Source organism: Trematosphaeria pertusa, assembly GCF_010094035.1.
Source record: "Trematosphaeria pertusa strain CBS 122368 unplaced genomic scaffold BU26scaffold_5, whole genome shotgun sequence".
Classification (NCBI taxonomy): domain Eukaryota; kingdom Fungi; phylum Ascomycota; class Dothideomycetes; order Pleosporales; family Trematosphaeriaceae; genus Trematosphaeria; species Trematosphaeria pertusa.
The window spans coordinates 437,406-450,466 of NW_022987216.1; the positions used below are offsets into that span (position 1 = coordinate 437,406).

The following is a 13,061-nucleotide window of genomic DNA, read 5'->3' on the forward strand; positions in this document are numbered from 1 at the left end:
CTCGCACGCCTGCGATAGATGACCTCATATCCTTATTGTGCCCAAGGCCGCGCACAGAGTGCGGGCTAGCATCGAGGCTAAGGCGTCACCCTTCTCATGCATCGTTCACAAAAGCCTCCCTATCGCCATGTCAAACAGCCATCACCCCGGTGTAGCAGATTAGCCCTTATGCGCGCGCCGTGGGGAGCGACAGGAGAAGCGACTTCGTTTTGTTTGTGCGGAGCCCGCGCCGGCTCTGGCTTGGAGACACGAGGTCTGTTTCTTGTCTCGGTTGAGACGGCGGCCCACGAGCAGTCATCGGCCTCGCAGCGTGAATTCGAAGTCACGAGGCCCATGGCCGCAGCCGGCCTAAGCGCACGACGCCCATCAGTGCCTAATGTAGCAATCCGGGAGGCGTCAGCGGTGTGTCTTCTTGTAGGCAGAAGCATCCGAACCGCGCTTCCCTTTGGTGGTTGCAATATGCAGCGAGGAGGAAGATGTGAGCGCAGCAATAACGAATACACCGTCTCCGGTGTCCCAGTGTTGGCATGGTGAATTCAATGTTGTTCCAAGGTTCCATTTAAGTGTCCGCCAATCGAGAGCATTCACGTGCACCACAGGTATTCGCGGAGGATCCGAGCGGAAGGAGCGACTGTCGCTGGTCCTACCACTATTCAAGAGGCGTGCCCTAGGAGCTGTGCCTGTCTGCAACTAGACAGGGTTAATTATATCATCATACAGCGACTCCACTACAACAGCAAATTCTTATCAAAAACTTGCCTTGTGCACGCTCGGGCCGATGCCCTCCAGGCTTGGCGAGCGAGCTGACAAGGCCAGGGACCTCGAGCGCATGCAACCGCCGTCCGCTGCACTCTCTTTTGATCACGAAGCTTGCCGGCGTGGTAACCCTGTCCCCACCCACATGCTTTCCACCCCAATGTGACCCGCTTGATCGCTTCCTCCGCCTATCCGCTTCCCAACCTCTGGGCCCGGTGACGTGCCGCAACCGCAGCCGCTTCTTCCTACAACCGAACGTGGAGATCGGGGCTGCTCCCATCCAGCTCCAACCCACTCAAAATTCCTTCCCACTCATCCAGCAACAGGAGGCCAGCCAACATCCCACTCCACACCCTCTCGTCGTCGGCACGTCACAATCGAGACGCTGATTCCGCTTATCTCCTCGAGGACCACGACAAGGACAGCCCACGCTCCTCCTTCGACACCCCCGAATCCGACTCCGACCTCTCGCTTTGGAGCGACACAGGCGATCTCGTTGACCAGCTCGCTGACCAGGAAGATCCGCTCAGCATCCGCCTGCGGGGATCGCTCGACGGAGCCCACCCTCCCAAGCATCGACGCCAGCAAAAGCGCGTCCGATACCAGTCCCAGGACGGCCTCAACGAAAAGCCTGGTGGCTACCGGGGGGTTCGAAAGGAGGACATTGAGGTACCCGATCCGGGGCCTCGGACTATCTCTAAGGCAGAGAGGATCCTCGCCGCCATCATGGCTCCGCGCGATGGACCCTCCCGTATCCACGGGCTACACGGGAAGAAGTTGATGTAAGTGGAGACAAGAGACTAGATGACTGGCATGCTAACGTCTTCGCAGTTACTTTACCAGCGTCTTTGTATCATTAGGCGTCTTTCTTTTTGGCTATGACCAGGGAGTTATGTCTGGTATCATTACGTGCGGCGCCCCGGACCCTTCGCTTTCGATCGTTTCTGATAACTGTGCAGAGGAGTCTATTTCAAGGACTATTTCAACCAGCCTACAAGTGCGGAGTTGGGCACAATGGTCGCAATCCTGGAGATCGGAGCCTTCGTTTCTTCCTTGATGGTCGGCCGCGTAGGTGATGTACTAGGCCGACGCAGAACTATCCTTTACGGCTCGCTCATTTTCGTCATTGGTGGCGCCTTGCAAACTTTTGCAAACGGCATGCCCATGATGTTGCTGGGCAGGATCATTGCTGGTCTGGGGGTTGGCACCCTGTCCACCATCGTGCCCATCTACCAGTCGGAGATCTCTCCGCCCCACAACAGAGGCAAACTCGCCTGCATCGAATTTACTGGCAACATCACCGGCTATGCTGCAAGTGTCTGGGTCGACTACTTCTGCAGCTATATCACCAATGACTGGGCCTGGAGGATACCTCTGCTCATGCAATGCGTTATGGGCGGCCTCCTCGCCGGAGGGAGTCTGCTCATTTGCGAGTCCCCCAGGTTTGTAGCCGCCTATCTGCCAAGGAAATTGAGTTGACCCGAATCAGGTGGCTGTTGGATAACGATCATGACGAGGAGGGCATTGTTGTCATTGCTAACCTCTACGGCAAGGGCGATATCCACAATCCCAAAGCGCGTGATGAATACCGAGAGATCAAGATGAACGTTCTCTTGCAACGCCAAGAAGGCGAGCGATCCTATTCCGATATGTTCAAGCGCTACTCCAAGCGCGTGTTCATTGCCATGTCCGCCCAAGCCCTAGCGCAACTGAACGGCATCAACGTCATCTCGTACTATGCGCCTCTCGTCTTCGAAGAGGCTGGGTGGATGGGTCGCCAGGCAATTCTGATGACCGGTATCAACGCCATCACGTATCTACTATCCACTGTACCCCCTTGGTATGTTGTGGATACCCTGGGTCGTCGAAAGATCCTACTTTCCGGCGCCGTGGCCATGGTCATATCTCTCTCCGCCATATCGTACTTCATCTACCTCCAAGCCGATTGGACTCCCAATTTGGTTGTCATCTTCGTAATGATCTATAATGCCGCCTTTGGAGCGTCGTGGGGTCCGATTCCGTGGTTATATCCCCCGGAAATTCTTCCGCTCAGCATACGCGCAAAGGGGGCGAGTCTGAGTACGGCCACCAATTGGGCGTTTAACTGGCTGGTAGGAGAAATGACGCCGATACTGCAAGAGCATATTCAATGGCGTCTGTATTTGATCCATGCGTTCTTTTGCGCTGCTAGTTTTGTCATTGGTAAGTTTCAATTTTGAACTTGTACTGTCTCAGCTCGACCGCTGATATACGCCTAGTTTGGTTTATCTATCCCGAAACGGCGAACGTCCGCCTAGAAGACATGAACTCCATCTTCGGCGATGCCACTTCGGTAATGCCGACACCGCAGACGCTTGCTGAAGCGGAGTCGCTGTTCAGCGGTAGCGCTCGCTCTCCTGTCCCATCGCTCGACATACGGAGTGGACGGGCGGCGGTGGATAGCGCCATTCCCGGCCTCAATATCGACCCGCCTGATGATGTAGAGGGACAGGCCGGGAAGCCGTCAAAGGAGGAGACGGAGCAGACTGAGGGCATCGGCGGATGGATTTCCAACATGGTGAAGAGGACAAAGGGCAACGGAGAGGGTGATAGCTCAAGCGCTCGGTACAAGCGCGTGGGCCAAGACGATGACGAAGAGTGAGAGGGCAATTGTGCAGACGTTCAGCATTTGATATTGTTTACTGCATCATTAGCTGCTTGGCAGCAGCATGCTATGATATCCTTTGGTAAGCATGCCGGTTTTGGGACGAATAGAGGGCGCAAAGCGGGATTGGTATCGCTCAGCGAGGCTTCACGGCCTTGGCATTGTATTCATACTGCGTTGCATCTTTAATCATGGTTACTCGGCTCCGGGAGCGGGTGTAGAGATGAATAGAACCGTTACCGCTGGACCCCTTCGCTGCAGGCAAAGTGATATACATGGTAATTTCCTATTGGCGCATGGACCCTCCTCTTCCCAGTCCAGTGTACGATGGCTCTAAATGCATTCTCTGTGAACATTTCGTATCTCCAGCCTCCCAATTCCGCAGACTGTAAACCACACAGAGGAGCTCTCACGTAAGTAACTTGGTAGATAACAGGTGTTCTTCGCTGGACCCCTTGTCCCTGTTAGGCTAGCGCCGCCCTTGCTCAGCTCCAACATCACCTTTTGAATTTCTATTTCTGTACTCGACCACCTCCTGCCTCGATCGCCGCAGCGCAGAGGGAGTGAATTGCTCTGCTACAGGCTTCCATGCTTTCAATCACTTGCGGTCTTCTATTCTCTTTGTAATTCCTTCTTCTTCCCTTCGTTTTCGTGCTGTAGCAGCAAGGCTACAAATACCCGCCCCCAAGCCGCGACGACAGCATCCCGCGTCGGCCACGCAACCTTCTGACAGTTCTACGACTTCGCGCACACAACCGCAGACGAGCAGCGAGCTAGAGGCTGCCCTGCAACATGGCGACCGCTGCGCAGACAACGGGCGCAGAGCCCAAGGCGGATGAGCTGCGGAGAAGAAACGTCGCTGGTCAACCGGCCACGGCGGCACCGGCTGTGGCACAAGCCCCGGCGCCAGAGAAGGCCAAAGAGAAGGTATGCAGCCTTTCGGGGTCCTAGTCGAAGCTTGAAGCAAGCTTGTGGCCGCAGAACCGGGGCATGAAGCTAACGATGATTTTCAGCCTTTCAACATCATCGCTTTCTTCGACGAATACGAGTTCATATGGGCCCCTCTGATATTCACCGCGCTCGCCTTCTTCACGCGCATGTGGAAAATCGGTCTGTCGCCAATCGTGACATGGGACGAAGCTCAGTATGCAATACACCCCCTCGCAATCTCATCGCGCTTCTGACAGACGGCCTAGTTTCGGAAAGTTCGGCTCCCACTACCTCAAACGCGAGTTCTACTTCGATGTGCACCCACCGCTAGGGAAGATGCTAGTTGGTCTGTCGGGATACCTCGCAGGATACAATGGCTCGTTCGAATTCAAGTCTGGAGAAACTTACCCTGAGGAGCTCAACTATACCTTCATGCGCCTCTTCAACTCGGCCTTCGGCGCAGTCTGCGTCCCCTTGGCGTACTTTACCGCGAAAGAGCTAAACTTCCGCAGACCCACCGTGTGGCTCGTTACCATGATGGTTCTGTTCGAAAACTCGTACACCACCATTAGCAGATTCATTCTGCTCGACTCGATGCTTCTCTGCTTTACCTTCACGACCGTCTTCTGCTGGTCTAAATTTCACCGCCTCCGACATGACCCCTTTGCGCCTGAATGGGGCCTGTGGTTGATGTTGCTCGGTGTCTCGATTGGATGTGTGTGCAGCGTCAAGTGGGTTGGTTTCTTCGTCACCGCATTGGTTGGATTATACACTATCGAAGATCTTTGGAACAAATTCGGGGACCTCAGGATGCCAAAGGTATGTTATATCCTTGAATTTGCACATATCTCGCTAATGACTATAGATGGAGCTAGCCGTACACTTAGGTTTCCGCGTCTTCGGTCTGATCCTCATTCCGCTCATGGTCTACATGTTCTCCTTCTACCTGCACTTCCTCATTCTTGAAAACAGCGGTCCTGGAGATGCTCAGATGAGCTCTCTCTTCCAAGCTAACCTTCGCGGTACCGAGGTTGGCAAAGACAGCCCGCTCGAGGTCGCGTATGGCTCTCGCGCAACCTTAAAGAACATGGGATACGGAGGAGGTCTACTTCATTCTCACCACCAAACCTACCCGGAGGGTTCAGCACAACAGCAAATCACGTGTTACCATCACAAGGATGCCAACAACGACTGGTTCTTCTACCCGAACCGCCATGAGGCAGAGTATCAGCCAGATGAGGAACTTCGCTTCCCTGGTAATGGCGATACCATTCGGCTTATCCACGCCCAAACCGGCCGCAATCTCCACTCGCACCAGATCGCCGCTCCGGTCACGAAGGCAGATTGGGAAGTTTCTTGCTACGGTAACACCACTGTCGGCGACACCAAGGATCACTGGGTGGTTGAAGTTGTGCGTGATGCGGCGTCGAGAGATTACTCCAAAATTCGCACGCTCACGACTGCATTCCGACTGAAACACAAGGATCTCGGATGCTATCTCCGTGCTGGCAATGTCAACCTGCCTCAGTGGGGTTTCAAGCAGATTGAGACAACCTGCGTGAAGGAGAACAAGCCGCGCGATGTCTATACCCACTGGAACGTTGAGAGCCATTGGAACGATAGACGTAAGCTCTATGAGATCTTTTGGTGAAGGCTGTGCTAATGTCATACAGTTCCCCCTGGTGATCCAGGATCCTACAAGTCTCCCTTCCTCCAGGACTTCATCCACCTCAATGTTGCTATGATGACCTCTAATAACGCCCTTGTTCCCGATCCAGACAAGCAAGATGACCTTGCCTCGCAGTGGTGGCAGTGGCCCCTCCTCCATGTCGGCCTCCGCATGTGCGGTTGGGATGATAAAAGTAAGCCCCTTTCCCCCGATTCCTCGCATACCGTTAGCTAATATTGTTCTCAGTTGTCAAGTACTTTCTTCTCGGCAACCCAGCCGTCTACTGGGGCAGCACCGCCAGTCTCGCCATCTTTGGACTCTTGGTCGCGTGGTACCTAATCCGCTGGCAACGCGGCTACGAAGATCTCAAACCCGCCGAAATCGACCACATTCACTACTCGGGTCTCTACCCGGTTGTCGGCTGGTTCCTGCACTATCTGCCCTTCGTCGCTATGGGCCGCGTCACTTACGTCCACCATTACTACCCCGCGCTGTACTTCGCTATTCTCACTGCCGGCTTCTGCCTTGACTGGGCGACCAGGAGGCTGAACAAGCAGGTCAACTGGATTATCTTCGGTGCGCTCTACGTTCTTATCATTGGGCTCTTTTGGCTGTTCAGGGCGATCTGCTTTGGTATGGTGGGACCGAGCTCGCAGTGGCAGCACCTCAAGTGGTTCAGCACGTGGAGGATCACGGACTAAGGGAAAGGAGAAGCGGCCATAAACCTGTGACGCCCTTGGCCGTTCACCTGCGATCAATAAAAGCGCGAAAGGCTTCCGTCACCACCGACAGCCTGCGACCCGACGGTTTCGGCACTTTGCCATGTAACATCAGCTTCTTCTTACTTTTCGTTTGTTCCTGCTTTTTGCTTCCAAAGCAACTAGGGATAGGTCTTAGAGTCTATATGCGATAGGGAAATGCTAGGGAATAGCATCATGCGGTGTTGGTGTTCGAGGACACTTTTTGTTGGTGGTATTGGGTTTTGGCTTGAGATAATGAATGTCCAAAAAATTCTGCTCTGCTCTTTGTGAAAATGGCTTGCGAATTTGTGTGATGATGCTCGGCAGCGTGGTGGGTGGGTGACATGCGCATGTATGTGCCCTCGTGGGCCTCTGACGCAGATAAGCTTTCGTCCGCATCAAGATCTGCCTGTCATCCCGGTCTTTCCACGGCTTCCGTCCGGAACGCACTGCACTGCACTGCACACACACTCCTCTAATCCAGGGACCAATGTTGATTGAAAGCATGCGCATGCGAAACAAGGCTGCGAACTTCACAGTCGGGAACGTTTCGAAGGAACCCACCTTTGTGGGGGTCGCAATCCACTGAATGATCGACGCACGGGTTCGTTCCCAACGCCTGTTTCTGTGGGTAAACATTCCAACAAAAAAGGCAACAAGAATCCTTTTGCCAAGGCAGTGGATTTCGAGCGTATGAATCGGGCCATTTGGTTTCGTGTCGTAAGTGTGTTGTTCGCACGACAAGCGACGACGACGAGTCAACAGACCGGATAGCCCCACCCCGCATGCACCGTCGTTTTGTCAACTGGTAGCCAGATAGATACTGCCGGACACTGCATTCCTACAGAGAGAGGGAATTATACAGTATGTAGTAATTTCATAAACCATAAGGGGGTATCAACAACAGGTAGGAAAGGCTCTCTCTCTCTCTCTCTCTCTCTCTCTCTCTCTCTCTCTCTCTCTCTCTCTCTCTCTCTCTCTTACGGAACATTCAGGCTGTATAATAGCACACATCTCTCCAACTTGCGCTCAATCCATCCTTAACCTCGGGACACTCCGTATGATCCTCCTGTTTCCTCTGCAAGTCGACCGTTGACTTTATTCGTACAACGATTCTTTACAGGTGGCTGCGTGACTCGGTTTTCGCTCGATATGATGTCGGACGCGAGGTGTCCGGAGGGGGCTCTCTCCCCGTGCCGACATAGTGGCGAGACGGTCCGGTCGGTGAATAGGCGGCGTGGCGCTACGTATATTGGGACGTGTTTGCAGCCAACGTGCTTTGTGGCCGCCCGGCATATGCGTCGGAATCGACTGGCGGCTTCAAGGCGGTAGTGACCGTCGGGGAAAGCTACTACTCTTCGACGGGCTTGACGGCTGACTGCTACTTTCAAGATCCCTCAGCGCCTGTGCGTAATCCCTCTCTTCAGCAAGATGTCCCACATCTCGGAGGTCCAGATCATCGATCCACTCATCCTGCTTCTTCTCGGGGTGGCGCGCGGCTTGCATTGAGCTGAGCGGTTGCTCTTCGATTGCGCTGGGTACGATGTCCTCTGGATTGAGGCTTCGATCGGAGGGGGGATATAGGGCCTTGTCGGGCGACACTACTGAGTCTTTCATCTCCCGAGGTTTGGGCTTGGGCTTGAAGCCGGGGAAGTTGCTTGAGTGGACGTAATCGCCATCAGGGCTGGGCATCGGCGGTGAATGTCGGGGTTTGCGGGCATCGCGCTCGGCCTGTTCCCATGTTGCGACAAGAGATCCACGATTGCGCGTCCGGCGGTCACTGTTGTCCTGGGAGAAGCTCCCCAGACGGCTGATCTTGAAGGCCCTCAACCTATCTAGTGCCGTCTTAAAGTCGTCTAGCACGATGGTATCGGTCAAGCACTTGAATACAAAGGCAAGCTTCCAGAAAGGATTGATGCCGGTAGTTCCGGGGAGATGCAAGGCACCGGTGACGGAGAGCACGTCGCAGACGATGAAGATGATACTGATGACCATAGAGGCGAGCATGATGCCGAAGCGTGGTGAGATGCGGATAATCTCCTTCAAAGTCATGTCGTACTGCTTCTTGATGACCCAGAACAGTTTGAGAGTGGTGAAGATCCACCAGGGATCGCGGCAGAGCGCTTCCCAAGGGCGCGTTTTCCTGAAAATATTGTTAATTCCGTGGAAGTATGTAAAATCTATTAGCAAGTTAGTATGGAATTGGTACTGGCGGGGGCGGGCGACAGTACTCGCGTAAATCTCGACAACCCAGTATGGCTGGACCAGAATGACGGTGCCGATGAATAATAGGCTCCAGGTCCGTGGTAGAAAAGGCCTGATTTTCATCCAGGCGATGACGTTATGAAGCGACCAGGATGCGTTCAGGAAGATGGCGCTGACGGAGAGCCACCACGCGTCGATAGGGCTCCGAGGGAACAGCCAGAAGCCTTGCCATATTCCGAGGATTAGCTGGAGAAAATTAGATCCAGAAAGACATGCGAAGCTGTCAGGCATGGGAATGGTACCTCGAGGAGAATCAACTAGGGAGTATGAGGTCAGCGGCGGTGCTCGGAAAAAGCCATCGAGATTCGCTCACTTTGTGCAGCAACACTCCTCGTCGCATATTCGCCAGAGTGATGAAGGCCATGATGATCAACGAGCCGACCATGTATCCTTGAGCCCATGCCTCGAGAATGAGCTCATTTTGCTGCTTTGGCTTGGGGTCGCTGCCATCTGTGGCTCCAACGTTCTGCGCGACATCTTTCGCCATGCTCTGCGGTATGGGACTCATGTTGCCGGCGGGTCGTACTGCGCAGATGCCGAGGTAGCGTGATGTGTGATGTGTGATGTCAAGAAGAAAAAGAAGCCAAGCTCAACATTTTCCGCAGTGCGAGGGAGTCGACACGAGAGAGAGCGGCATGGCAAGACTTATCATGGGCGGGAGAGGCGTGCGAGAGTACGAGGGACAAACAGGTGAGCAAGACGGCGGTCCGCTCGTGGCTCGACGCCATTTTACTCCGCATTTTGAGCCTGGGAGGCGTTTGGTGACGCGGGCTCGCAACGACTCACAGGCGACGCCGGGCCACACGCTTTGCCTGCTTCAGCGCTGGCGGGCGTCCTGGCAAAGGTGGCAGTGGGCCGTTGAGCCGACGTCACGGGGCTGGATGGAATATCGCCGCCAATCGTTGACAAAGCGCCAGCCGAGCAGCCAACGCCGGGGCCGTGCATTCGCGATTGCCATGGTCAAACTCTTCACGGACGAAGATTGTTTCGAAGAGTACTAGGCAAGCTCTATACCTAGGTAATTCTGCGTGTCACGTGCAACTCGGCCCGAGAAATAGCCAATTGGCAATTCTCTCTTTAGCCTCTCCCATCTCTTCTTCCTTCTCTTCTCTCTTTAGTCCTTTACTCTATAAGAGCAAGAATAAGGCGCAGAGTAATTCTAAGGTACCTCTTCCTTACCCTAGAGTTTCAAGAAAAAATACTAAGAGGGAGGGCAGATACAATGGTGCGAAGATAATGGTGTTCTTACCCCACGATGCACGCGAGCGGCTGAATTTTTGAGCTTGCCCTTTGTAGTGCCCGCGGCCGATGCGTGCATGCGTGCGTGCGATGCGAGAAACCATCGCGTGAGTCCTCATGCAGACAGTGGCACGAGAGTGCTCGAGGCCTCAGGGCCGCGTCCGATATTTGCGCTGCGCTTGGCTCGAATGGGCGGACGGTTCGACGCCGTGTCACCAGCTTGCAATCAGCGCGCTGCGGCTTGGGGGCGCTATCCCAGGATCCGGTACTTCTCCAGCGGGCTGCATGCAAATCAGGGCGGCGTCGCCGTGGGCTCGGATTCTGGAGTCCGGGGTTCGTTCGGCTAATAAATGCAATCGTCTCTGACTTGCCTTATGGAATATAAGATGACATGATGGACTGACGCGAGTGGTGAGAGCGTGAGGGCCGCCGACGAACGGCGGGAAGTTGGGCAGGATTCGCTGCACGTCCGCTAGTCGCACCTGCCGACCTCGCTTGCCGGAAGGGGAAAGCGTGAGGTGCTCCGTAACGTGACTACCGGCTGCTCACCGAATGCTCGTCTTACCCTCGCCTGTCAGCGTTCCTGTATTCTTCAGCTCCCGCGAGTCCTACACATATACGAATGCACCATGTATTACACGAGCCATGTTGTGCCAAAAGTAGGCCGCCAATACTGTGAACGCACACCGGTTTGATGGTTCATAACGCAGGCTGCAGCTTACTGCACCCTTACACCGACACGACCGGTCCCTTTTTTGGAGATACTATATCCACTCCCTCATGTTGAACGTGATACCAATTTGTTGACCTTGAAGCGACCGACCTTTGGTATGATTTGATTGCCACGAACGCCTGGAAAGCCCAAAACCCGAGTCTCAGCAGACCAGCCGCAATGCGACTGGCCGCCCACTTCACTTCTGCTGCTCGGTAGCCGGCAGCAGACCCTTACTCACCATCCCTCGGAAAGCCTCCTGCATCCAATTCGGCCAACCTCTCACGGCGCTTACCCTACCCACCCTAGAAGGCAAGAAAACTTGAGCTCCTGAGCATTTGAAGATTTGATCAGCGATGGCATCGGAGACGACATGAGCATCAATCATCGGGCTTCCCGCTGCTCGGAGCGTCTTCTCGAATGGAGCAATCAGGGGCGTGCGCACCCATACCGGGTGGATGGACGTCGTCAGAACGTTCGGCACTTTGTATTTGTGCTTGAGCTCGGCGTTCAGGCCTGCGATGTGTGAGTGACGGGCGCGGGGTAAGCAAAGAGGGGCCAGTATACCTTCGTGGAACGCAAGCACGGCGGCTTTAGTGCCGCAATAGTCCGTGATGCCCGCAAGGCCAAGATATGAGGCCGTGCTAGCAACCGTGACAATATGGCCCTTGTTCTTCTCCATCATATCTGGCAGGAACGCCTGCACGGTGTACCAGTTGCTGAGGACGTTCACATCGAAGATCTTACGAAGCCATTCGGGCGATGTGTCGAGTATAGTGTGCGCCGTCGCGATGCCGGCATTGTTGACCAGAATAGACGGGGTGCCCAGTGTGTCCCTGATCTGTTCGGCGGCCGAGTTGACGGCGGCGGCATCGGTGACGTCGCAAGCGAAGAACTTAACATGGGCATCTACGCACTATCAGCTTCGCTATCCAGACAGCAAATGGGGTATTGCCTACATCCTTGGAGACTAGGCGGTAGCTGCTGGATGTCGAGCACCGCGACCTTCACGCCTTTGCCTATCAGTCGCTTGACGACCAATTCTCCAATCCCGCTACATCCGCCCGTCACTACGGCAATCTCCTTGCTCCAATCCCATCTCTTCTTCTCGTTCTTCAACCTCCACGCATTCAACGCGAGCTTGTTCAGCTGCTGATTGACCGTTCCGGTGACTCCCAGCGCAAGCAGCCACTTGAGCGCTTTGACGACCCTCGCGAGCGTCTGCGGGTTGCGAAGCGACGAGATTCTGTTCAGAAGTGGATCGCGTACGTTTGGCGGGCCTCTCGTCAGCACCCAGAGGAGCGACGCGGTAACGACGGGATTGAGCGCGACATGTGAGACGGAGAGCGAGACGAGGTTGGAGAGCGGCGACATGGTCAGCCGATGTCAAGAGGGTGTCCGGGATCGAGGATCACGGAGAAGCTGCGATCATATAGTTGACAGCTTCTGGTACCTCTTTTCTGTACCTCTGGAGCGGATCCGACGCGCATAAGAGGGGCTTGAGGGGTGAGCAGGAGCTCGTATACCCTTGTCGGATTGGCTGTCGACCTCGGCATCTTTGCTCCCAAAGGGGTGTGGGCATGCGCTATCGCCCGCAGCTCTTGCTGTTCTCGTACCATGTCCTGCTTCGATGAATTGAGGTCAGACAATCATAGTCAACGCGGCTTCACGCGTCTCTCGCGCTGCACGTGTCCGTCAGATGATGCTGTGCAAGTGGAGCCGCTACATACCCCGGATTCGCCTGTCTGGGCGCTAGACTGCATACGGTAGAGGAAGCGACGAAACATTGCTGCTTTCGTTGCACACTATCTTACCTCCAGAGCTTCGTTCAGGTCCCTATTTCAATCTAGTATTAGCTATCCTTTCTGAGTTGAGCATCTGCGAGCTTGAAGACCTTCAATGCGATATGAGCAGTGCCTGGTTTCCGTTGTTGTTCATGACCATCTTCATTCAACTCAACACCTCATGCAACTTGCAAGACCAGCCCAGCTAGTCCTAACATGCGGGTATCTACCAGTAAGAAAGACGTGCTGAAGGCCTCCAGGCTGAGCGAATCCAAACCCAACTCTTTTCCAACCCGACAATATAATACAAGAGAAAGAAATA

The 13,061-nt window shown here is 54.6% G+C and overlaps 4 protein-coding genes across 4 annotated transcripts; 2 read left to right on the top strand and 2 right to left on the bottom strand.

Annotated features, from left to right (window-relative positions):
* Nucleotides 1–459: 459 nt before the first annotated feature.
* On the top strand, nt 460–3,646 carry BU26DRAFT_603199 (MFS monosaccharide transporter-like protein; the record flags this gene model as incomplete). Its single annotated transcript, XM_033835405.1, has 6 exons — nt 460–530; nt 1,083–1,538; nt 1,588–1,665; nt 1,716–2,198; nt 2,246–2,958; nt 3,015–3,646. The coding sequence occupies 6 exons, from the start codon at nt 460–462 to the stop codon at nt 3,395–3,397; spliced, it is 2,184 nt and encodes a 727-aa protein (XP_033685636.1). The 3' UTR covers nt 3,398–3,646.
* A 328-nt stretch (nt 3,647–3,974) lies between these two features.
* Nucleotides 3,975–6,912, top strand: BU26DRAFT_603200 (glycosyltransferase family 39 protein). The gene is made up of 6 exons (XM_033835406.1): nt 3,975–4,327; nt 4,414–4,544; nt 4,597–5,149; nt 5,196–5,955; nt 6,004–6,192; nt 6,246–6,912. Exons 1-6 carry the CDS (start codon nt 4,193–4,195, stop codon nt 6,698–6,700), a joined length of 2,223 nt encoding a protein of 740 aa, XP_033685637.1. The 5' UTR covers nt 3,975–4,192; the 3' UTR covers nt 6,701–6,912.
* Nucleotides 6,913–8,059: 1,147 nt separating this feature from the next.
* On the bottom strand, nt 8,060–9,491 carry BU26DRAFT_424196 (uncharacterized protein; the record flags this gene model as incomplete). Its single annotated transcript, XM_033823554.1, has 3 exons — nt 8,060–8,919; nt 8,971–9,190; nt 9,318–9,491. The coding sequence occupies 3 exons, from the start codon at nt 9,489–9,491 to the stop codon at nt 8,060–8,062; spliced, it is 1,254 nt and encodes a 417-aa protein (XP_033685638.1).
* A 1,394-nt stretch (nt 9,492–10,885) lies between these two features.
* On the bottom strand, nt 10,886–12,628 carry BU26DRAFT_517463 (dehydrogenase/reductase SDR family member 8 precursor). The gene is made up of 3 exons (XM_033828583.1): nt 11,915–12,628; nt 11,523–11,864; nt 10,886–11,471 (listed from the first exon to the last, which is right to left on the bottom strand). Exons 1-3 carry the CDS (start codon nt 12,327–12,329, stop codon nt 11,155–11,157), a joined length of 1,074 nt encoding a protein of 357 aa, XP_033685639.1. The 5' UTR covers nt 12,330–12,628; the 3' UTR covers nt 10,886–11,154.
* Between the last annotated feature and the right edge of the window lie 433 nt (nt 12,629–13,061).